Source organism: Macrotis lagotis, chromosome 4, assembly GCF_037893015.1.
Source record: "Macrotis lagotis isolate mMagLag1 chromosome 4, bilby.v1.9.chrom.fasta, whole genome shotgun sequence".
In the NCBI taxonomy this organism is placed as follows: domain Eukaryota; kingdom Metazoa; phylum Chordata; class Mammalia; order Peramelemorphia; family Peramelidae; genus Macrotis; species Macrotis lagotis.
In genome coordinates this window covers 203,922,935-203,949,364 of record NC_133661.1, presented here as the reverse complement: position 1 = coordinate 203,949,364, position 26,430 = coordinate 203,922,935, and the positions used below count along the sequence as shown (strand labels likewise).

The window sequence follows — 26,430 nt, the reverse complement described above, 5'->3', positions numbered from 1 at the left end:
GGAGGGGAAACCTTGATACAAAAAGATTAAGAACCCCTGCTCTATATTTTTGTACTTCATCATCCCCCGTGGCTTTATCATCTCAATGAATATGTCTCCCAAATCTTTATGTCTAACCCTAGTCTCCTGAGCTAATCCAACTGCTTATAAACATTTTAAACTGCATGTTCTGTAGGCTTCTCAAACTCAGTGTGTCCAAAAGATATTGAATATTGTTCTCATCAAAGTTGCTCTTTAAATGAACTCCCTTGTTTCCATCATCTACTTTCCAGTCAAAAAGTTTGCAATTTCAGCATATCCTCTCACTAGCATCCTTCTCCATATCCAGTCAGTTGCTAAATCTTGTCATTCCACTAAGGTATCCCTTAGATCTGTTCTTTTCTTTCTACTTTCATGGCTACAACCCACTACAGGCCATCATCATCTCTTTCTTGGACTTTGGCAAAACTTCTTAATTGGTATTTTAGCTTCAAAGCTCTCCCTACTCCATTCCATCTTCCACACATTGAAGTGATTTCCCAAAGTGCAGGTATAGCTATGTAATTTGCCTATTCATTGGGTCCCTATTACTTTTAGGATCAAATATGATCTTCTTTGTTTTTCTTTCATGGCCCTTTCCAATATGTAGGTCTACTTTCTCATACTCTGAGGTTCATTCACCCATATTGACTTTCATGCAGTAACCCATCTTCTTTTTCTTTGTCAGGTTGCCCTCTATGTCTAATAAGTATAATTCCTTTTCAAGTCTGCCTCTTGGAATGGCTTGTTTCCTTGAAAATTTGACTCAGACACCATTTTCTGCATGATTCTTTCCTTAATCTTCTCAATTGCTAAAGGACTCCTCTGAGCAAATTACCTTGTTTTGTTTGTTTTTGTTTTTAGTATTTTTGAAAGGCAATGTGGTTAAGTGACTTGTCCATGCTAAGTATTAAGTGTCTGAGATCGGATTTGAACTCAGGTCCTCCTGACTCTAGGGTTGGTGCTCTATCCACTGCACTACCTAACTGTCCCTATTTCTTATGTTTGTTTGTTTTGTGAACAAATTACCTTGAATTTAACTTGTAAATATTTTCTATATAATTATGTACAGTTTTATCCCTTCCCTCAACCCCAACAGAAGGTAAACTCTTTGAGAACAAGTATATTTCATTTTTGTCTTTATATGAATATGTCCCAATGCATATATTAGGCACTATTTAATAAATACTTGTTGACTGATTATCTCTCCAGGAAAAGATACTGGGCAATTGTCTTTAAATACTGAGGAAAGAATACATATTAAAACATCACAAAGAATTTGGTGAGATAGAGTAGTTGACCTAGAGAGTAAAATAGATGGGTGAGTAGTTAGAATGGTGACTAGGCCAAATAAAATTAATTAGTGTTATGTGTACTTGGATTAAAAGTCACCATTTGGTGACATAGGCATCCTGAGTTTTAAAACATGCATTTAAGTACACTGTATTGAGGGGAATCCAAGCTTTCCTTATGGAAATTTCATATATCTAAAGGAGAATATGACAGAATATGCAGACTCTTCCCTCTGTTTTCTGTCCTTCATTTTTCTCTCAGTTGAGAGTGCTTTAAGCAAAACAGATCAGACTATATCTTATGATCCTAGCTTGAATAATTAATTCTGTTATATGATATATCATTTAAAAGTGTTTAAAATGAATAATCTTTTCTTTCTCCTCTATTGTCTCTATATATATATGTATATGTGTGTCTGTATATATATAATATATAGGTAGATATAGATATATAGAGAGATATATAGTGTATATATATATCACAGTAATACTATATCTCACCCTGCCTTTTTGCAGAATTCAGGTTGTCCACTGAGTGAAGAGGTAATTGGCCAAGCGAAGAAGATATTCCCTTCAGTGATAAAATACATGGTAGACATGACTGTATGGGAAGAGGAAAAAGACCTGCCTACTCAACTCCAACTTAGGTATAGAGTGTTATCATTATCTTATGTGAACTAATGGGGACCTCATGTGCTCCTCTTCCTAATTACCTGCTCTTCTCTCATGACTTTTTACCCTGTAGTTATTTCTAGATAATTTTCTCCGTCTGTCTTTTTTTTTTAAAGGTTTTTGCAAGGCAAATGGGGTTAAGGGCTTGCCCAAGGCCACACAGCTAAGCAATTATTAAGTGTCTGAGACCGGATTTGAACCCAGGTACTCCTGACTCCAGGGCCGGTGCTTTATCCACTGCGCCACCTAGCCGCCCCCCTCTTCTTCTGTCTTTAACTTAAAAGTTATATTTTCTTAGATAAGCAAATCTCTTAGAGAGAATCTTCTTTTCTATTGTGACTTGAACTCTACCTTAGTTAAGTACACAGAGAGTATTTATTAAGTGCTAACTATGTGCCAGGCACTGGAATAAGTGCCGAGTATACAAAGAAAGGCAAAACCAGGCTTTGCCATCAAAGAGCTTACATTTCATTAGGGGTCCAATACATAGGCTATAAAGAAGAGCTCAAGAGTAGTGGGGGAACAGAGAAGAAGGAAGGGCAAGGGGCAGCTAGGTGGCGCAGTGGATAAAGCACCGGCCCTGGAGTCAGGAGTACCTGGGTTCAAATCCGGTCTCAGACACTTAATAATTACCTAGCTGTGTGGCCTTGGGCAAGTCATTTAACCCCATTTGCCTTACAAAAACCTGAAAAAAAAAGAAGGAAGGGCAAGACAAACAGTGAGGACAATGAAAAAAACATGCAAAGTGAAGTCAGGAATGAATTGCAGTATTTCTGACTCTTCACTTGAAATATTGTGATCTCTGAACAGGTCTTCAGCAATTAGGAGATCCAGGAGTCAGACACATTTGCTACTCTCCTAAAAGCTTACAGAAACCATTAGGGGAGTTAGAAAATATATATCATCATGGTAGGAAATAAAAGTGCAGTAAAAGAGACAAAAAGAGACCAAAAAAACCTCAAGTTAGCCAAAAAAAAGATTACTTCTGACTTTGAGGGATTCTAGTTGGATTTCATTTAGGATACTTCCTGCTGAGATGTCTGCCTGAACAGCAAAAACCTGAAATTCACACCTGATACCAGTGAATAGTATTGTTGCAGGTGAGATATAGAGTTAGACTTAAGATCTAAGGCCACTGAAGAGCAAAGGAATTTGTGTGCTCCCTTTGGAATTTAGAAACTATTCAGGATTTTATTATGAAATGTAGCAAATTAAACAGGCTAAAAAACTTCCCAAAGGGTCAACAAGCACTTTAGAACAGGGTGAATAACCAAAGGCCAGGCATGTTGGTTGGGCAAGGCATGGCACTTGGAGAGTGGTCTTACACCTTGGGCCAGGACTGGTCCTTCCTGTCCCAAGGTGTATTACCCCCAAGTTTAACATGTCATTTCCTCTCATGCCAAATCTATGGTCAAGGTTAGGTGAAGGGGAAATGGGAGACAGAATACCATCAACAGGGGTCAATTTTTATCTCAGGAGCAAACAGCTGTGCATAATTAACAAGATTTTAACAGCATTGAAAAATTATAGAATTTGTTTCTTTTTTAAAATTTTATTTATTTAACACAATGGGGTTAAGTGATTTGCCCAGGGTCACATGACTAGGCAATTACTAAGTGCCTGAGGCTGGATTTGAACTCAGGTCTTCCTGACTCCAGTGCTGGTGCTCTGTCCCCTGCGCCACTTAGCTGCCCCCTCAAAATTTGTTTCTGCTACATTCATAATTCTCTACAGCAGTATAATTGACTTTTTCCATCCCAGAACTGCACAAAACTCAGCTGGCAAGTCTATTGATAATAAGAATGGAGTTTAACAGTACAGAGAAACAAGAAACAAGACAGTAACTTCCCAGTGGAACTAGAGAAGGACCAGAGACATGTGAGACACTGGAAGACTCTCTGGAGACCACAAAAATGGAGTGCTCCCACAAGAAAGCCCTAGAACAGTTATAAAATAATGGGGCCCTTGGAAACACTAGAAGCAGTTACAGGGTGGGTATGAGTACTATGTAATGAAGACTGCTTGGACCAGGACACTCCAGGGCAACTAGGTCCCTGGCATTCTATCTTGAGATACCGTTGAGAACTCTGAAAATCTGAATCTCAAAGATCAAGCATGATAGATCACCCCACCAAAAGCGTATCAGGAGATGGAATAAATAAAAAAAAGACACTGATTGGTAATAAAAAATTTTTGTAAATCTAGAGATCTTCAAGGACAACTCTAAAGTAATTGAAGGCAGACACTAAAAGGGAAAAAAAATGGATTTCCAAAAGTATTACATAAATGTCTCGAAGAAATGAAGTAATAAGTGAGATAAAAACTTTGGAGGAAACAATTAGGAGAAAAAAATAGTTACGAAGAGAAAGTGATAAATGTGCATCTTGAAAATGAGAATAAAAAGAAATTACTACCTTTCTGAGTCATTATGAAATACTAGATTAAAATCCAAAACATGAAAAAAATAGAAGAAAATGTAAACTAGCAAGATGGCGGAGAGAAGACAGGCATAGTTCTAAAGTCTCCTGATCTCTTCCCCATCTATCACATGAAACAAACCTCTTAAAAGAATTCCGATCCAGAAAATCCAGAAAGAAAAGCCAAAAGAACAGCTAGCTACCTCAGGATTTGTCTCCCGCAGCAGCCTTGGATGAATCCGGGCGGGTGAGTCTGGGCTCCAAGGGAGGATCTGATCTGCCCCGGATCAGCCAGATTAACAGCTGAATTGGAACCAGGAGTCTGAGCAGCGGTGGGGCTGGACGAAAGGGGCTTGGGTCCGCGGGGAAGCAGAGGCGCTGGTGTTGGTGCTGTCCCCCTGGAGCTCCAGGACCAGGCTGGGGGAAGTATTCTGGTGCAGGAGAATGGCAGACACCATCCCTAGGCTTCTTGGGCTTCTCCTTAAACAAAGGCAAACTACTTCTGCCTCAGGCCCAGGTGTGTGAGCAGAAGAACCAGCCCAGCTGAGGAATGACCTCAGGCCAGGGTAAAGCCCACCATTGATTGAAGGCAAAAAAATTCAATAGTTCCAACTCCTGCCTTCGGGCAAAGGGAGAAGGCCTCCCAACCAAGGTCACAGACACTCCAGAGAGGGCAACCAGCACCTCCTACTGGCCAGCCAGAGAAACTGCACTCAGTAAAGCCTTTAGCGATCCCAAGCCCAGGTGAACCAGCCCCCCCCCCCCAACTCAAGGTCTTAGCATAATGAAGAAGGGTCAGCGGAAAGGTGGACCCATAGAAAAATTCCTGGAAGGGAAAGACCCCAACCCAGAGAGACCTGGAACCTCTGAGGATAATACAATCTGGTCTCCAGCACAGAAAGACTTCCTTGAAGAAATAAGGAAGGAGCTTAAAAATTTGGGGGAGACAATTAATACCTTAGAAAGTACAATTAGACAAACACAAAAGGAGAATAAATCTCTCAGATCATCAATTGGACAATTACAAAATGAAAATAATTCTCTCAGATCCTCAAATGAGCAAATGCAAAAAGAAATTAATTCTCTCAAAACTTCAGTTGGTCAAATGGAAAGCTCTTTCAACCACTGACCTTGAGAATAGATCGAGGAGGGTCAACAGCAAGAGTCAGTTAAACAAAATCAAAAAATACAAAAATACAAAAAATAGAAATCAAAAAATACAAAAAAAATAGAAGCAAATGTAAAATACCTCATCAACAAAACCACTGACCTTGAGAATAGATCGAGGAGGGGCAACCTGAAAATTATAGGACTTCCTGAAAACATTGAAGAGAAAAAAACCCTGGACTTAATGTTACAGGATCTAGTGATGGAAAACTGCCCTGATATCATGAAATCGGAGGGCAAAGTAGTTATTGAAAGAGTACATCGATCCCCACCAGAAAAAGATACTAAAATGAAAGCACCAAGGAATGTTGTGGCCAAACTGCAGAACTATCAGATAAAAGAGAAAATCCTGCAAGCAGCCAGAAAGAAACAGTTTACATATCAAGGAGCCAGAGCCTCAGGACCTGGCTGCATCAACTTTAAGGGATCTAAGGGCCTGGAACGAGATATTTCGAAGGGCACGGGAGCTTGGAATGCAGCCAAGAATCTACTTTCCTGCAAAGCTGAGCCTTCTCTTCCAGGGAAAAAGATGGACATTTAACGAAATGGAAGAATTCCAAAAATTTCTGATGAAAAGACCAGAACTAAACAGAAAATTTGGACATCAAACAGGAGGTTCAAGAGACACATGAAAAGGAAAAAAAAGAGAGTGGTGGTAAAAGAAAAAAAAATGCAATCCAGTAAGTTGAAATTGGCTAAACCCCAGCATGGGGGTTAAAAAAAAAAAAGATTCTCATAAACCTTGAGAAATGTAACTCTAACAGAGAGAATACACCTAGACAGAAATGATGGACATTCATGACCTATCCATGAGACTACTATCCAATGGGATGTAACTGGCTTTAACCCCACTTGGGAGAAAGAGTCTCAGGAATTTTTACTCTATTCGACAGAATGTACAGAACTAGAAGGGACAGACACTCAGAATTTTCTATGACTTAGAAGGATCTAAAAAAAAGAAACTACCACCCTAAAAAGGGGGACAGGAAAGAGACGGGAGGAGGCAGGGGATTGAATGGGGTAACTCATTACACTAGGAGGTACAAAAAACCTATGGTAATAGTGGGGAAGAAGGGAGCAGAGGAGAAACACCTGAATCTTCTTCTCATCAAATTTGGCTTAAAGTCAACCTACACATACTCAGTTAACTTATAAAACATCTAACCTTTCAAGTATTAAAAAGGGGAAAAGGGGAGGGGGGGAAATAAGGGGAAATAACAAAAGGGAAGGGAAAAGGGAAAAAGGGAAAGGGGAAAGAAAGGGGAGGGTGTGATATAGGAGGGCAGAAACACTGAAGGGGGAGTTTTCAGAAACAAAAGACTGGGGAATATGGATAAAAGGGGGGAAGGGGGAAAAATACAATTACAGGACATAGACATAAAAAACAATACTATAAGCAAATTAGAAGATCAAAGGACTAGTCTACCTGTCAGATCTATCGAAAGGGGAGCAGTTTATGACTAATCCAATTAGATGATTTCGATTACATTAAATTAAAAAGTTTTTGCACAGATAAAACCAATGTAACCAAGATCAAAAGAAATGTAGTAAATTGGGAAACAATCTTTACAACTAATGATTCTGACAAAGGACTCATTTCTAAAATATACAGAGAACTGAGTCATATTTTTAAAACAAAAAACCATTCCCCAATTGACAAATGGCCAAAGGATATGCAAAGGCAATTTACAGATGAGGAGATCAAAGTAATCTATAGCCATATGAAAAAATGCTCTAAATCATTAATTATTAGAGAAATGCAAATTAAAGCTTTCCTGAGGTACCACCTCACACCTCTCAGATTGGCCAGTATGACCAGGAAGGATAATGATCATTGTTGGAAGGGATGTGGGAAATCTGTGAACTCATCCAACCTTTCTGGAGAGCTATTTGGAACTATGCTCAAGGGGCAACAAAAATGTGCATACCCTTTGATCCAGCAATACCACTACTGGGTCTATACCCTGAAGAGATGAGGAAAATGGGTAAAAACATTACTTGTACAAAAATATTTATATGAGCCCTGTTTGTGGTGGCAAAGAATTGGAAATCCAGTAAATGTCCTTCAGTTGGGGAATGGCTTAGCAAACTGTGGTATATGTATGTCATGGCACACTATTGTTCTATTAGAAACCAGGAGGGACGGGATTTCAGGGAAGCCTGGAGGCATTTGCATGAACTGATGCTGAGTGAGATGAGCAGAACCAGAAAAAACACCGTACACCCTAACAGCAACATGGGAGTGATGTTCAACCTTGAAGGACTTGCTCATTCCATCAGGGCAACAATCGGGAACTATTTTGGGCTGTCTGCAAAGGAGAATACCATCTGTATCCAGATAAGGAGCTGTGGAGTTTGAACAAAGTGCAAGGACTATTCCCTTTAATTTAGAAAAAAAAACAGCTTATTATCTGATCTTGTTACCTCTTAGACTTCTCTTTAAGGATATGATTTCTCTCTCATCACACCCAATTTGGATCAAGGTACAACATGGAAACAAAGTAAAGACTGACACAGAGTGCTCTCTGTAGGGGGGGGAGGGAAGCAAGATTGGGGGAAAATGTAAAACTCAAATAATATCTTTAATAAAAATAAATTTAAATAAAAGAAAGAAAGAAAAAAAGAAAATGTAAACTATTTTCTATCAACAACTCTCTTAGAAAGCAGATCAATGAGAGATATCTTAAGAATTACTAGACTTCATAGAAACCTCCATTAATAAAAGACCAGACGCTATGTTTCAAGACCATAATTCAACATTGTTCAAATCTGTTAGAATCAGAGAACAGTGTACAGATAGAAAGAATCCATTATTCACTGAAAGAAACCCTCAAGGAAAAGTTCCATGAATGTCAGAATCAAAATCCAGAATTCTCACGTCAAGGAAAAATAAATTAAAATATCAGTCACACAAGACCTGTCAGCTTCAACCACAAGCAGAAGTAGATCTATGATTGCAGCATTCCAAAAGGTGAAATTGATTTATAATTAAGAATACTCCGGTTCAAATCCGGTCTCAGACACTTAATAATTACCTAGCTGTGTGATCTTGGGCAAGCCACTTAACCCAATTGCCTTGCAAAAACCTTAAAAAAAAAAAGAATACTCCGAAAAACTGAAGTAAAATTATGCAGGGAAAAGAAACAAACTTTTATCATAAGGAAGACTTTCAGACATTTCCTGACTAGACCAGAGCTGAGTAGAATTTTTTTTCAAAATTTTAAAATATGAACACAAGAGACAAAAAAAAATTTATGGAGGGGTTAATTTATTAGAATAATTGGAATGAGTTATATGATGAGATAATAATAGTCATGACAATATTTAGTATTTAGATGACTCTTTAAGGCCTGCATATCCTCATAAGACCCTCATGCAGTAGGTGCTATTTATTATGCCTGGTTCACAGATGAAGTAACTAAGGCTGAGGGAAGTTAAGTGACTTGGCCTTAGTCACATAGCTCTCTGATCTCCTGGTTATAAATGTGTGCGCACACACACGCACACACACACCTATATCTATATCTATCTATCTATCTATCTATCTATCTACTACCTACCTACCAGATAGTCAAACTCAATTTGAACTGTCCCTGAGGACCTCATAGCGACTTAGAAAACCATAATTCAGCTTTACTTGTATTGTAGTTGGTTCTTTTGTTGTTATTGTTGTTGTTAAACATTTTCCAATTATATTTTAATCTGGTTGAAGTACTCTAGAGAGTTTTGCTAGCCATAATTTTTGACCCGTCTTCCCTACACCATCTTAGCTGCCTGTGACATAGGGCTAACCTTCCAGTAGGGAACAAGAAATAAGTGATCCTTTTGTTTTAAAAGGAAGAAGACAAGGGAAGATAGAAGGAATTTTCTAGGTAGTACAGAATGGAAGAAAAAGGGCTTGTTGATGCTTATAACTGGAATATGTGGAAAGAAGAGTATGCAGATGTATCAGATAAACTTCAGTCATCTGGAGACAAAGAACAGTTGAACTTTACATAAACAGTGTATAAATGGAGCAAACTGTAGGCAAATAAATGGATTTCACGTGGGAGGGAAGAGGTATTTAAGAGAAAGAATAATACCTTAGAAGAAATAGCTATGAACGTAAGAAATGATTAAAGAGACAATTTTAGAGAATTGAGAGTGGTATGAGCTGAAGCAGAGTGAAGCGACAGAACAACACTATTGTAAAGAAAAACAATTTAAGAGCTCTCTGATCTGCATAATGATCAGTCATTTCTCTGGGAATTGGTAAAGTATGCCATCCTCCTGACAGCTGATGTACTCAGACTGTAAAAAGAAATAGGCATTTTTGGATATGACCACTTGTCATCTTGTTTTTCTTGACCTTGCTTGTTTGTTATAGGATTTGAACATTTTTTCCCCCTTGGGTGTTTTTTTTTTAGTTGGTAGGGGAAATTAAATGGTAGTAATATTGATGCCAGAAAAAGATCATTGAAACAGAAGGAAGCATAAATAGGACAGATTTAAAAGTAATGCAAAAAATTTTAGATAATTTTAAAAATCCAAGTGATATGAAATGGTGTTTCACAATTTCATATACAATCCTCTTTTTGTGCTCTGCCTTGTATGGGAAAATAGTGTCTAAGTGAGAGTTTAAGATAATAAATTTTTAAAAATTTTTCATCAAAAATACAATTTAAATTAGAACTTGGGGACTCAAGTCTTTATATAGCTGCCTTCTAAATGTCATGTATTCTTGGTTTATAAATTCTCAAGTTGCAGTGGGAAAAGAATGGGGTGAAAATGCTTTGAATGCAAGAATATTAGTAGAACCACAGTGATGAGATATTTTAGTTTAGAAGAACTATTTCTGGTCTAGAACTACTTGTCAGACCATCTAAATGGGGAATAAAGACAAAAAGATTAAAGAATACTGAACTTCAAGTACCTAATGTAGGATGGATAATAACATCACTAATATTATTTGGTATTATAACCTGTTCTCATCTACCTTTCCAACATTGTTACATATTATTCCTCTTCCTGTACTCTGCCATCCAGCCAATCTGGCCTTACCATTCCTTACACAAGACATTCCAGGTCCTGTGTCTTTTCCTTTGCTGTTCCCTAGATCTTGATTACCCTCCTTTCTCACCTCCCTTTTTTTAGAAAATTCCCTTTTAGAAACTCAACTTCTGGCACAGGGGATAGAGCATCAGCCCTGGAATCAATTCAAATCTGATCTCAGACAGTTAATAATTGTCTAGCTGTGTGACCTTGGGCAAGTCACTTAACCTATTGCCTTGCCAACAAAAAAAAAAAGAAATTCATCTTCTGTTGAAGAACCAATGAAGCCTTTCTTCATACTCTTCAGCTGTTGGTGTCTCCAGCTCTTGGTGTCTTCTTCCATTCCCAGACTATTTTATATTCGTTTTGTATACATCTTTTATGTAGTTCTAGGAGCCATTTAATTTTTGTTTTTTATATCTTTAGCATCTAGCTTAGTGTCTGGTATAACATTCTTAGGATCCAAATCAAGGGCTGGAAGGGACTTCAGTGACCACTGATTCCACCCCTCATTTTAGTAATTAAGAACCTGAGGCCCTTGGAGATTAATTGACTTTCCTAGGATTTCATAACTAATAAACAACAGAAGTGGTTTGAACCCAAATCCTCTGACTTCAGATACAATGTTCTTTCTACTATCTCATAGTGCCATCTCAGAGAAGACATTTAATAAATGCATGTTTATTGGTTGACTTAACGCTTAAAAAGACTTCTCAGGATAAGTCTAATGTCACTAATTTACCTATATATAATGGAATTTTCTTATTGTTTTATTTGTATACATAAACACACACACACACACACATATATATATATATATATATACATGTCTAGTGTTTTCCTTTATTATCTAACTCTCAATTTTTCTTTATTAGGGAGAAAACTGAAAGATACTATTGTGTCCTCTTCAATGATGAACACCATTCTTATGACCATGTTATATACAGTCTACAGAAAGCCCTTAAATGTGAACTTACAGAAGCTCAATTGCATACCACTGCCATAGATAAAGAGGTTAGTGAAATATTAGTCTATTGGCATTAAATTATCCTGTGTGTTAGTCAGTAATCAATCCAATAGATATTTACTTAGTATTTTCCAGTTTTATTAGGCACTAGCATCCTTTCAATTCAATTCATATCATATTAACTGCTCTAGAACAAAGAAATATGAAGTAAAATTTCATCAGATACTTGGTTAGTTCTTTTGATCTGTCTAAAGTTTTAAGTACTCTTCACCCTGTTTCCTTTATTTTTGATAATTAAGCTGGATATATTTAATTTAGTAGTGCCAAGATTATATATGTAGCAGATTTTAATATAATGGAAAAGCAAATCAAGTAAACCTGCTACTGTTGCTTTACTTTAGTATATTTTCTTTAGTATGTGATGTTTAGTGCTAATTTTGAATACCTATTCTATTCACTAAATTCTGAATTTTGAGCTATTTGTAATCTGGTTAGGGAAACATACTATTTACACATGAAAGATTTCAGTTATGTGATTTTTTTATGTTGTGTTTATGCTGAAATACAGTCTTCCCTTAGGTGTGCTATCATATTACTTTAAAAAGAATGTGAATACTAAGGTGTACAACATTTATTCTTTTGAATATTTATTCTAAGGGTATACTTGTTTTGTTTTTAATAAGGGATTTGCTTCTATCCTGTAACTCTAATGAGATTATGTACACAAAGTATTTTCTGAAGCTTAAAGTATTATGGGACTGTGAGTTGTTACTATCATTATTCATTATTTTATCTCTTGGCTGGAAGTGAAAGCAGTAGTGCTATATTAATGGCTTAAAAGCACTTAAACTCTTTCTCTTAATACTTACAGTAAGCTCTGGTCCACATAGTAGAATGTGGTAACTAATTTATTTAGCAGTAATTATTGACATTTAAATATCATAGTTTCAGTGAAACTAAAAGTAAAGTCCATCTTCTCTTGTGACATTCTAGAGATGAATAGAATGGTAAAAGACTTGGAAATTATGCCATATGAAAATCAGTTTCAAAACTTGAGGTTATCTGATTCCTCTTTCATTTGTTAGTCCTTCAACTATCTGAAGATAGTTATATCTCTCTCACTGTTTCCAAACCTTTTCATAAAGATTTACTAATGATCTGATAGGGAAGTGAATTTTCAGTCACTTGTGATTTTCTAAGTAGATACTCATTTCCCTGGGATATTGAAGATGGGATTTATGCTTTGGATAGGAATGAACTTGATGACTTTTGAGGTGCTCACCAAATCTAGATGGGTTGAGATGTGCTGGTACACTTCAAAGACTTTTTAATGCCCCAAGTCTTCAAAGCTCAAGGAACTTTGAGCTCAGTACTATCTAATCTGATATTTTTAAAGATAGAATTAATATTTCATGATCTACATATTTCTGATCAGAAATTAGTCTCTTAACCTTTAACTAATAGTTATAAAATGTCAGTCTGCTATGTAAGGCCTGTCTCCTACAATATTGATTTCACCTGTGTCAATACTTTCTGATCCTCTCAATGTTAGTACCTGATCAACAAACTTTAAGATAAGAGACATCCTGGATGAGCAGAAAGAAAATCCTATTGTTATTTGTAAATATTTACTCTTCAACATAAGTAGAGTTCTTATCAATAGGAATTTTAAGTGAATATTAAAAGGTTTGGGAGAATCATGTTGTAAAACCTTATCATCTCTGTGAAATTGGTTGGCTGCCAAAAGTTTTATTTTTCTTTGCTCATTTCATTTTGTATAAAATACCCCCAAAATATTGTGTCAATGTTGGCATTGGTAAGGATGCCATCCACTCATGGCTTTTGGTAAGATCCTAGAAGATTAAACTTCATTTATAAAAGTAACTTTGTTGTTTCATTTTTTAGCCCAAGGAAATTATGGTTAATAGACTTTATTTCTTAAATAAGTTTAACAAGGAGTCTATTACTTTCATAAAAAAATATCACAAACTTAAGACAAAGATGCAGTTCTGATCTTGTAATGGTAATATTAGACATCAACTATTGTTTTTAGAATTCCAAATGAACATGGTAGAGACAGATTCCTCTTTGGTCTAGCCTTCAATAAGTTTGTTAGATCTTTAGTGTAGCTTAGTGTTGATGTCACTCCATTACTTAATTATCCTCCAAATTTTATTTATAATTAGGGTCGTCGCGCTGTCAAACTAGGATCTGGTGTTCATTGCCGAGAAGCAAAGGAAAATATCAAGGTAACTACCTTTGGAAGGATTTGAATATACAAAGGGAACCACCAGAGAGTTGTGTTGGTAGGAGGGAAGTTGAGAGTAGTGACTAAGGACAGGCGCTTATAGGAGGAGGGAACAAGACATTCCATAGAATAAAATTAGCCATACAAACTAAATCAAAACAATAGGATCACTGCCTTCCCAGGAGCTCAATGATTTACTTTTTAATATGTCATTCTGTTCTTCTTTTCCCACTTGGCATAATCCTTGTGAACAGAGAATTGACATTAGAAGGAAGGAGATAAATAAAGATGGGAAAACAATTGATCAATTTTATATGAACTGAAAAAAATTATAAGATTCTAATATTTAAATTAAAGTCTTAAGTTAGTTAAGCTCAGTTTTGAATTATGTTTTAGGTTTTCCTAACAATCTTTTTTGTTTTCTTCATTTATTTCCTCTTTCTCTAGTTTCATTCAGAAAATGTTTCTCAACATCCACTTCATGTCGAGGTTCTACACGCTGATGTTATGGCTCATCAGAAATTTGCTTTGCGTCTTGGCACCTGGTTGAACAAGCTTATGAGCTATTCAAGTAAGCACAAATTCCTTCATATTTCTTAGAAACGCTTTTTTTATATACCCATGGTTTTAAAATCTGAGTGAATAGACTATATTTGAAATTAAGGAGATCATATTAATCTTATTTTCATCCTTGTTAAGCTTTTGATATATGTTCAGGTTCATAGATTGTATTTTTAGTAAGTTCTTATTTTTTTCTTAATTGGCTCTCAATCCCTTAAAGCAACCAGTTGTTAATGTTTGACTGTTAGTTTGATGCATGTAATTATTATGGTATTTAAAGATAATAGGTCGATGTTTTTTGGAGGATTGAGAAAATTGTGAATGTTTGCATAAAATTTTCTTTCCCAGGTGATTTTCGACAGATTTTCTGCCAGGCCTGTCTCCAAGAAGATGTCCCTGATGATCCCTGCCATATTAGCAGGTTAATGCTTTGGGATGCAAAGCTTTATAAAGGTAGGTAGATCTTATGACTTTGAATAATGCTCCATAATCAGTTTAATAAATACTTCTTTCAGTGTTAAATTGACTGATTGTTGATGTTAAAAATGCTAGAATGCTTTGAGATAAAGTGATTATTTAGTCATTTGTTAGTGAAAGAGAGTATTCTTTTAGGCTAAGCACATTTATCACTTTTATATTTCTCTGACCTCAATTTCACTTGAGCAACTCTGTTCTCAGGGCCAGTAAATTTATATTTTTACACACACACACACACACACACACACACACACACACACACACACAGACACACACACACACAAAGTACCTCCATTAGACTTTTTTTAACAAGGCAATGGGGTTAAGTGACTTGCCCAAGGTCACATAGCTAGGTAATTATTACATATCTGAGGCTGGATTTGAACTCAGGTCCTCCTGACCAGTCCAGTCTATTCACTGCACTTCCTAGCTGCCCCCTCTCCATTAGATTTTACTGAAGTTTCCTTTTGAAAACATTTTGATGAGGGAGAAAAAAGTAAAATGAGGACAAAGGGAAAGAAAAATGATAGTGGGTAAATTGGAAAAAAGGTAGAGGGGGCTAGTGAAGGAAGCATATTCTATCTATATTTTTAATAAATTCACATTTAGTATATAAATGTGAAATAAGAAGAAAGGCTAGGTGAGGATATTAAATTGAAGTAAAGAATTATAGAAATGCTGACATTTGGAGAAAAACAAGAGAAATGCCACTTATGACTCTGTATTATTGATAATACTGAATTTTTTTGGTGAATTTTTTACCCTTTTGAGGCCCATTAACATGTTCATTATTTTAAAAAAGTTTTCCTGCCTTCTACTCTTAAAAAATGATATTTTCACAGGTGCACGTAAGATACTTCATGAATTGATCTTCAGCAGTTTTTTCATGGAAATAGAATATAAAAAACTCTTTGCCATGGAATTTGTGAAGGTAATTGTATATATTTGTGTGAAGATTCTATTTAGTGGTTTATCCCCAGAAAGCTACATAGAAGACCTATTCTTACTGTGACAGATAGACTTTGTAAGATGTGAAGGTATGCTTTCTACCTTGTAACTGCCCTTAGCTATATTCTTGCTTTCAAATTAGAGCCATTCTGAATATGAAGTCATATTCTGAATAATTACTAGCATACACATCCTGTATTACTTCTCCTCAATTCTAGATTCATTTATTCTCAATAGGAATTCTTTGTCACTTTAGGAAATTTCTTTTTTTAAAAAATATTTCTATTATAAAGTAAATTTTCATCAACAAATATGAAGAGGAAAACCATTTTCCTCTGCTGAGTACTTCCAAAGATCCTAGAAAGAAGGGTTGGGTCCCACCCAACTCTTTGAACCTGCCTCTGTGTTATATCATAGTTCTGAGATTTATTACTTTGGGTCATTGAACTAATATTTATGTATCTTTTTCAGGTGCTTGCAAAATGTTAACAATCAGTGCAATATCTCTAGTAAATTGTGATTATGTTTAGCATTACAAATGGAAAACAGAAATAGGCCTAGGAATAGAATTCAGGTTTCCTAGTGTCTCTAATATTTTATCTCTGCATTTTAGTTAAATTCATTGGTTTGAAAAGTTTCTAGTAATGATTTATATAATCAAGATTTTCTAAAAATCTTTCAGTTTTATAAGCCACTGCAGAAAGACTACATCAGTGATGATCATGATAGAAGTCTCTCTGTGACTGCATTATCAGTTCAGATGTTTACGGTTCCTACTCTGGTATGTAGATGTTACTACTTTGTTCCTATTCTTCATTGTTCAGATTACTTTTACATTTTTCGAAGAAAATTAAAGCAATCAATATAATTGTCAATCATCTGCTTGCTACCAAAACTACATAAATACCCGAGCACAAGGTTTCTTGAGAGTGGATGTGAAGAGTCTTATCAGGGTCCTTGTAGCTATTCTGGTTCCATTCTCTTAAGTCAGACCTGTTTTCTGAACGTGTGTGTGTGTGTGTGTGTGTGTGTGTGTGTGTGTGTGTGTGTGTAATGTGCTTTTGTTAAATGTGCTTTGTTAAAATATTCTTTTCCTGAATTTTTAAATTTTGTTTTGGAATAACAAATCAGAATGAGAGGGAGAATTGGTGAAGATTTCCAGTTATTAGAGATCTCAAAAATAGAGAGTCCTATTTTCCTTGCTGTCTCCTGAGAGATTTGTTCTCTTTATCTATTTGTAGAAGACTGGATAATAGTTTGAAGGAGCAAAGCAAGAAGCATCATACAATGGAAAAAATGTTAGATCTAAAATTAGTGGACCTGAATTCGAAACCCATCTCTTTTACTTGGAAAAGTCATTTATCTTCTGGTTTCAGAGGATTGGACTAGTTGATTTCAGCTTTCTCCCTATTCTAAATCTTAATTCTGTGATAATAAGCAGATATTAACAAAGTCAATTTTAGAAGACATAGCTGTTTTCTACACTGTTCCTTACACAAACAATGATAATAATTATACATCCTGGTTCTCTGCTACTTCTCTATTGGGTCTTAGGGCAGCTAGGCAGTGCAGTGGATAGAGTATCATTCCTGGCGTCAAGGGAGACCTGAGTTCAAATCTGCTCTCAGACCCTTGATCCTTAGTAACTGTGTGACTTTGGGCAAGTCATTTAATCCTTATTGCCTCACATCCAGGGACATCTCCTGTCATCCTGATCCATATCTGGTCACTAGACCCAGATGACTCCAGAGGAAAAAAGTGAGGTTGTTGACTTAGCACAGCATCCCCTCACTGTAATCCAATTCATGTGTGCATATCATTGCATCATCTCCCTGATGTTAAGGTGTTTTTCAAGAATGAAGGACAGGGGTGGCTAGGTGGTGCAGTGGATAGAGCACTGGCCCTGGAGTCAGGAGTACTTGAGTTCAAATGCGGCCTCAGACACTTAATAATTACCTAGCTGTGTGGCCTTGGGCAAGCCACTTAACCCCATTGCTTAGCAAAAAACCTTTAAAAAAAAAAGAATGAAGGACAAACTATAATAATGGATCTAATTGTCAAGAGTCTTATACTTGGTAAGGTTGAGGATTTTTAGATTGAATGCTGAGTTCGGTTTTTAAAATTTGCTGAATAAATAAATGATCTTTATATGAGGGCTTAATAATAAAATCAGTATTATTGAAATATTATATAGGCTCGTCATCTCATTGAAGAGCAGAATGTTATCTCTGTCATTACTGAAACACTGCTAGAAGTTTTACCAGAATATTTGGACAAGAACAACAAATTCAACTTCCAGGGTTACAGCCAGGACAAACTGGGAAGGGTATATGCAGTTATATGTGACCTCAAGTAAGTTGATTTTGGGAATAGTGTGAGTTATCTGTTAAATAGTATTTACTCTTACTTTATTTCTCCCTTTCAGGTAAGCCTTGAAAATATATTTTTTACAAAGGATTTTTATTTGCAGAAGAATAAGAAACAAAGAGTTGCTGTGTATCCATGTCCATGTTCATTTAATTGAAAAAATTTTGCCTTGTAATATCCTGGTTTCATTGTGCTTAAATCTCAGTTTGGATAGTAGGGAGAAATTATGGGCCATAGAGAGCATCTGAAATCACCAAAAGATGCCCTATTGAACATTACACTGCAAATAGTTCCTATTCTGCTGATGCATGTGAGTTTTGAAAAACGCTTTTCTAAAGTGATTAGACTAACCCTACATCACAACCTTTGGTGTCTTATCAATGTGAAAATCAGGCTATAACTAGGATTTTCTCTTCCAAAACTTGGATGTAGGGAGTATAGAACTTGGATCCTTTGAATCTCTTCCAAACTGCTATTGAAGCACAAACAGTCCCTTTGGGTACCATTGAATTTGATCAGTAACTATTCTGTGTTCATGCTTTTCTCTTCAAATGTTTTAAATGCTAGGTAAGCAGTGATGGATAAATTGTCTATTTAGCTGTATAAGAATTTAATGGGAGAGTTTTGCTTCAGGGTAGGAAAAATGGAAAGAATATTAGGTTATATCTTTTCATTTTTTTTGTCTTTGTATCAAGTTTTCTTTAAGTCTTTCCCCTTCTCTTGTTCCTTGTTATTTTTATGATCATATTTGCAGATTATTTTATATCCTAAATCAGTGTTACCCTTGATTACTATAAATATCTTGCCAAGGACACAAAATGTATGCTGGCTGAGGTAGTTTTTAGGTTCTTTTAGTCTTCTCTTTGTAGTAGAAGCTTAACATTAAACTTCATTAAGAAATTGTGGAATGGGGGGGTGGGCAGCTAGGTGACACAGTGGATAGAGCACTGGCCCTGGAGATAGGAGGACCTGAGTTCTAATCCAGACTCAGACACTTAATTACCTAGCTGTGTGACAAGGCCCATTGCCTTGCAAGAAGAAAAAAAAGAAATGGATTGGTAGTTTGGTGATTATTCTTTTATTCATTTCCTTCCCCCCCTCTTTTTTTTTTTTAGCACCAAGTGCTTATTTAAATAGGGCCTTTTCGAGCTTCCTCAAGTATCTGTTCTGCCTTCTCATTTTTATCCTATATAATATTAATTTTAATCTTTGTTTTGACAAATTTGACAATGCATTATGGATTTGGAAATCATTCCTTCTTTGATAATCATTTCTTTTATTAGAATCTAATCAATTAAATTTTTTTGTGTGATTTAATGTTCTTCACCCGTCCTATTTAAAAGTTTTCAAGCTAAAGCAATGTGACTCCTGAATAGTCTTTGACCTATTTTTTTACTCCTGACCAAGGTTTTATAACATATGCTGATATTTGTGTTGAAGACATACAGTATTAAAATGTATGTTTGAGTGTCTTAGAAGTTCTTTGAATCAGGGTATCCCTATGAAGTTAGGATTTCTGTTTCCTTACCTTCTACCATAGAATCTTAGACTGCACATAGACTACAATTATCTTCATGATAATCTTTTTTTTTTTTTTTTTTGCAAATGACCAAGTATTACCTGTATGATGAAAGCATCCCTGCCGATGCTTTCATTTAACTCTTTATAGCAAGCCTTTAAGCTTTCTCTCTATTTAGTAGAATGTGGTTTTGGATGATATTCAGCCTAGGAAATCTGTATAGAAGCCCTTGTAAGGTTAAGTTTCTTTTGAGCCTACTTAAAGAGTTTCATCTGTCTCACAGGGTATTGTATGGAGGTATGTTTTCTTCATTGTCTGACATTTGCCAGCATGCTTATATTCACCTCCAAGTTTTATCAGCCAGGAAGTAAATGAGCACATTCAAATGTTTTGAGTACAAAGAGCTTCAGATTATTCCAGTCAATGAGATAGTGGCTTTTGTTGCTTGCTGTAAATAATGTTAATGATTCTTTTTAATCCATTGAATTATAAAATTATTTCTAGATAGAAAAATAACATATTTCCTTGTCTTTTCAAACAGGTATGTCCTCATCAGTAAGCCCTTGGTATGGTCAGAGAAATTAAAAATACAATTTCTTGAAGGTTTTCGTTCTTTCCTGAAGATTCTTGCATGCATGCAGGTACTTTATTATCTCTGGTCATCATTAATGGAAGACATACAGAAGAATAGTATTAAATATTTCTTAAAATTATTCTGGTTCTTGGGGCGGCTAGGTGGTGCAGTGGATAAAGCATCGGCCCTGGAGTTAGGAGTACTTGGGTTCAAATCCGGTCTCAAACACTTAATAATTACTTAGCTGTGTGGCCTTGGGCAAGCCACTTAACCCCATTTGCCTTGCAAAAACCTAAAAAAAAAAGAAAAAAGAAAAAAATTATTCTGGTTTTCTTATCCTTGAGGATCATATATAACAATTTTCTTTTTTAACTATGTATAGGAGGCAGCCTATTAAGGGAAAAAATGCTGACTCTGCAGTCAAACAACCTGAATTTTCATATCCTGCCTTTAATACTACCTGTGTGACCTTGGGCAAGTCACTTAATGTCCCATGTCCTTAGTTTCCTAAGGATCCTATAAATATTTGTAATGATTTATGCTTTTTATTTTGAAGATAATAAATCCTATAAATATTTGTAATGAATTATGCTTTTTATTTTGAAGATAATAACTTTTAATGAGAGAGAACAAAGAAGTTTACATTGTGTGTCCCTATATAGAATTTCCATCTAGACTCTTAATAATTCTTTTTTTTTTTAAATAATTCTATTAGGTTATTTTTACCTCCTTTATAAAATGAACGAGTCTTTTTTAGGCACTTTCATTATTCATTTTTCTGTTAATATATATTTCTTTGGAAAAAGCTCCTAGAAGAGAGAACAACCATGTTTTTATATACATGTAAGCAATATATATATATATATATGTATAAGTGTGTGTATGGTTGTTTATATGTATATAAGTTGTTTATGTTAAGTGTTTGTATCTAAAACTATAGCTGTATTTTTAAAGTGTATGTGTATGCATGTGTGCATGCATATATATGTGTGTGTGTTGTTCGGTTTTATTCTCAGGGAATGGAAGAAATCAAAAGGCAAGTAGGACAGCACATTGAAGTGGAGCCAGATTGGGAAGCTGCTATTGCTATTCAGATGCAGTTGAAAAATATTCTTTTAATGTTCCAAGAATGGTGTGCTTCTGATGTAAGTAAATCTTACCTATGAGTTTTTTTCCTATTTAATGCCTTTTTTTTTCAAAATTTTATCTCTTGGAATATCTTCTTCCTCTATCTCTATTTTATAAAAATCATACCCATCGGGCGGCTAGGTGGCGTAGTGGATAAAGTACTGGCCTTGGAGTCAGGAGTACCTGGGTTCAAATCCAGTCTCAGATACTTACTAATTACCTAGCTGTGTGGCCTTGGGCAAGCCACTTAACCCCATTTGCCTTGCAAAAATACTTAAAAAACAAACAAAAAAAATCATACCCATCCTTTTCAGCCCACCTCAAATGACTTCTATTTCATAATTCTTATCTTAGCCCAGCTAGAAATTATTACTTATATTCTTTAGAACTTAATTTGTATTGTTTATATGACAATTATTACATACTGCCTTATATTTAATTTATTTGTTTTTATCTCTTGTCTTCTCTAGTGATTCAAACCACCCTTAAATGCAGTGGCTTTCTTTATAATCATAAGACAGTCTAGCACTATGTATTGTACATAGTAAGTTCAGTAAATATTTCTTGGATGACTAAATAAGTACCACTTATCTAATAGGGAACTTTTTTTCTTTACCTTGACTCTTTTCCTCCTTTTGAAATTGCTTTTTATATCAGTGATATTCACGCAGTTTCCAAGGTTTGAAATCTGGTATTATCTTTGACTTTTTTCTTTCCCTTAGTTTTCATAGATAGTTGGTTACCAAGACCTATGAGATTTGCCTCCATGAAATTTCTTATATCCATGCCCCTTTTTTTTTGTCTTAGTGCCAGCAGTCTAGCACAGGTTATCATGACTACTTACTTGGACTATTCATTTATTAACCTCTTTACTTTTTTCTCACCCTTCTAGGCCATCTAATGTTTTAATCAAATTGCCTCTCTACTCAGAAATCTTCATTGTTTCCCCATTGCTTATAGAACAAAACATTCTTTTGCCTCACTTTTTAAGGCTTCTCCCTACCCCAGTATGCCATCACCCTGCCCTTCAAGCCTTATATTACACTTGACAAAGATTTGGAAAGGACGGCAGAGGCTATCTTATCCAAGAATGCCCTCTAACTTAATCTATAAGTGGTCACCCAACCTTTACTTCATTGCCTCTTGGGAGTTTGAACATACCACTTCTAAAAGTAGACCATTCCACTTTTAGATTGCTTTAAAGTCATAAGGAAGTTTTTCCCCCAAGAGCAATCCTAAATTTTCTTCATTAAAACTTCTTTCCATTGCTACTTTTATTTAGCCCTCAATTACCAAGAGATCATCTCTAATTCCTCTTCCATTTAATAGTCTTTCAATTACTTGATGATGGCTGTTAAGTCCTGATAAGTGTTCTCTTTTTTCCAGGTAAAATATCCCCAGCATCTTCAAGTGATCTTAATATATCACTTTCTCTAGGCCTTTTATCATCATAGTTGCCTTCTAAGTACTCCATGTACTTATAGCCAATATCCTTTATTTCTTGTAAAATACCCTGTCTTGTCACTCTTTTTTATGCTCATGCCTTTTGAGATCATTTAAAAACATGTTGGTTACCTTAAATGCCATCCATCTTTGCCTGTTCTTCAGTTCTTTTCCATTTGTTAAAGCTACTATCCCTGTACCTTCTTAAGTCAATGACAGCCTTTTACTCATCTCATGAAGCATGTTTTATAGTTCTCTAATAAACTTTTGTTATGTTTTAGTTATTTATGTCTGCCATTTTCCCCACCTAGATGGTAAAGAGCCATATCTTATCCAAACTTTGTATTTCTCCCTTCCAAGTACCTTGCATAGTATTCTTTACATGTGTTTGATGTATAGCAAATTTTTGCTGAATAGAATTAAATGACTGTCTTGTTAACATTCTTGTATTTTGTTTGTTTATTTTTAGGAAGAGCTCTTATTAGTGGCTTATAAAGATTGTTATGAAGCTGTGATGAAATGTACTTTAAGTAACAATTCTTATGAAAAGTCTGTAATTTACTTATATGGCCACACTTTGGAATGTAGACCCTACAGAGTGTCTATAGATCCTGTCAGCATACATTTGCCCCTCTCCAGGACACTTGCTGGTGAGTATCTTTGTGACTTGTTACGTGATCTTTGGTCTTTGTATATTCAAAGTTGATAAAGGCTCCTCTTGCTTCCAGAATAGGTCTTTATTCAGAAAATTCTTTTTAATTCATAAAACCATGTTCCAAATGTCAAGCTAGAATTTTATTCTAGTTCTCTTTATTATAGAAGTTAAGCACAAATTGACTAGAGAGATGTCTGTATTTAGATAGCTCTCTATACATACATATGTGTATATGTGTGTGTATGTATATATATATATATATATATATATATATATAGCTATATATCTATACATCTTCTATTTCTAAATGTGTGTGTGTGTGTGTGTGTGTGTGGGTGTGTGTGTGGGTGTGTGGGTGTGTATCCATCTCTCTACATCTGTCTATCTATCCATCTATCTAGTGAGATCTCAGGTAACTCATACTGTAACCCCACCAGTTGCTTAGGATATTGTATATGTGCCGCATTGAGCAACTGATCAATAACCTGATAAGGGAGGAAATATGATTTTTGAGAATTTTGTAGGACACTCAGTTTCCCTCTTAACCCTAGAGTTAATACTCTTTTATTAGTGGCCTTGTCCCCTTAAAATTCTGTGTAAATTTCTTTTTCTTATCCTTTGCATTGATTTAAATGGTTTCCTGAATTTATCAAGAACCTAAAGTTCTTTCTAGTTTTAATATTCTGACTTTTCATTCTACTTATAAATCTACTTCAAGTAAATTCAGTAAAATTACAAATGACTTAAGGGACCCAAAGAAGCATAATTATGTCTTTAAGATACTATTAAATAGCTGCGCTCAAGCTTTTTTGGATCAATAGACCATTTTGATTTAGCAGCTATTTATTTAGGACTCTTGCCTCTGCTCTGACCGTGCCAAATAGGGTTTTTTGAGTTTTTTAATTAGTTCAGTCTTTATGATTTCATCAGTATATGACTCTTATAAAGGAAACTTCTACCATTATATGCCATCAATGCAGCTTAGAGTATTGACCCTGAGAAGTTAAATGATTTGCCTAAATTCACATAATTAGTAGATATTGGAGGCAGGACTTCACTGTTATAAGTTAGGTGTGGAATGTAATCCACAGAGGGCTGTCTTTCACTAAATATTGTATGCCATGTATTGCTGCTTTGCCTGGTTCTATCTTGTGCCTCTTCTTTTTTTTTCCTCTTTTTTTTTTTTAGTTTTTGTTTATTTTTTTGCAAGGCAATGGGGTTAAGTGGTTTGCCCAAGGCCACACAGCTAGGTAATTATTAAGTGTCTGAGGCTGGATTTGAACTCAGGTACTCCTGACTCTAGGGCCAGTACTCTATCCACTGTGCCACCTAGCCGCCCTTGCCCCTTATTTTCTTTAACTTCTTTAATAAACCATCTATAAGACTTTTCACGTTACACTTCTGAAAATTGTTATTCTATTTTGACATGTGTACCTAATCAAATTTAAACAAAAAGCAAGATGTAACTCTTTGTTGTTGATATTGCCCACTACCCAACTTCATCATCATATTGCTGATTCCATCTTACTTCCCATTGTTAAAAAAAATGCTTGAAAAGATGCTTTCAGAAAAACCTGGAAATACTTAAACTGATACAAAATGAAATGAACAGAGCCAGAGAAACCTGTAACAATATTGTATGATGATCAATTGTGAATGACATAACTATTCTCAGAAATATAATGATCTGAGATAATTCTAAAACATTCATAATGAAAAATTCTTCCTGTGTCCATAGAAAGAACTAATGGAGTCTGCAGATAGAAATTTTTTTTTGCTTTAAAAAAAATTTTTTTGGTCTATGTTTTCTTTCTCAACATGACTAATAAGGAAATATGCTTTTCATGACTATACATGTATAATCTATATAAAATCATTTGCTTTCTTAATGTGGTGGGAGGAGAGAGTTGGGAACTCAAAATTGTAAAGAAACAATTGTTAAAAATTTTTACATGGAATTAGAAAAATAAAATATTTTTTAAATAATGCTTGCATTTGTCTTTGAGTCCTTATATTCTTTTATTCCTATTTTCAGTCATTTATCTAATTGTGATGGCTTTTTTTTTATTTCTGATAGTTATAAAACATGTCCCCTTATTTCCCCCATTGTCAGATTCTAATTGTTTCACATCCTATCATTTTTTCTTTTTAGACTTAACCCCATTAGTGGATATTTTACAGGGCAAAATCAATATTGATCCTTCTTTATTAGATTCAAGACTAACAGAAAGACCTCACAGTTAATTCTTAATATCACAATATTTTATATGAACATTCTAACTCATCTTAAAAAAATGTTAGATTTTTACTTGCATTTTCTGATTTTCTGCACTTCTTTTTGAGTTCATTGTTGTAGATTTTTTTACTTGCATTTCCCAGTTTTTCACGCTTGTTGTCTTTGCGCTCATTGTTTTGCATTTGCTACCAAATATTAGGTTACATTTTGCCATGTTCTGCCCAGAAATGACTCAGAAAAGATTTTTGTACAGTGCTGAATTCAAATTAAAAGTGACCCAGTTTGCAAAAGTGAATGGAAATCATGTGATTGAATGTAAGTTTGGTCCCCCTCCAACTGAGAAAACAATCCAAGATTGACTAGAAGAAGACACCATATTGAAAATGCCATGACAAGAAGGCCATGAGAGGCAAGTCAGCAAAATGGCCTGATTTAGAGAGGGAATTGAAGATGTGGATTGAAGACCTAAGGGCAGTGGGAATTCCTGTGTCCATAAAGATGGTTCAACAAGAGGCAAGAATTGCTGATGAAAAAGAAGTTCTTGATTTCAAAGGAGGACACAGTTGGTGCTTCAGGTTCATGAAATGGAATGGACTAAGCATGCATCCATGCACTAGACCTGCCCAGGAAGTGCTTATGATCAGCCACAGATTAGAGCACAAGGAGAAGAGCAGTCAGAGCCTCTCCTAAGAGAGTGATTTGTCACCAAA

General features: G+C 35.3%; 1 protein-coding gene across 4 annotated transcripts in view; it reads left to right on the top strand.

Annotated features, from left to right (window-relative positions):
• Positions 1-26,430, top strand: part of UBR1 (ubiquitin protein ligase E3 component n-recognin 1) — a 181,329-nt gene that overhangs the window by 54,278 nt on the left and 100,621 nt on the right. For all 4 annotated transcript variants that reach the window (XM_074235207.1, XM_074235208.1, XM_074235209.1 and 1 more), the window contains exons 5-15: positions 1,827-1,957; positions 11,473-11,611; positions 13,751-13,813; positions 14,260-14,383; positions 14,722-14,826; positions 15,693-15,781; positions 16,481-16,579; positions 17,993-18,150; positions 20,226-20,325; positions 21,275-21,403; positions 23,299-23,479. In XM_074235207.1, coding sequence (XP_074091308.1) covers positions 1,827-1,957; positions 11,473-11,611; positions 13,751-13,813; positions 14,260-14,383; positions 14,722-14,826; positions 15,693-15,781; positions 16,481-16,579; positions 17,993-18,150; positions 20,226-20,325; positions 21,275-21,403; positions 23,299-23,479 — 1,318 coding nt within the window. The remainder of the gene's footprint in view (positions 1-1,826; positions 1,958-11,472; positions 11,612-13,750; positions 13,814-14,259; positions 14,384-14,721; positions 14,827-15,692; positions 15,782-16,480; positions 16,580-17,992; positions 18,151-20,225; positions 20,326-21,274; positions 21,404-23,298; positions 23,480-26,430) is intronic.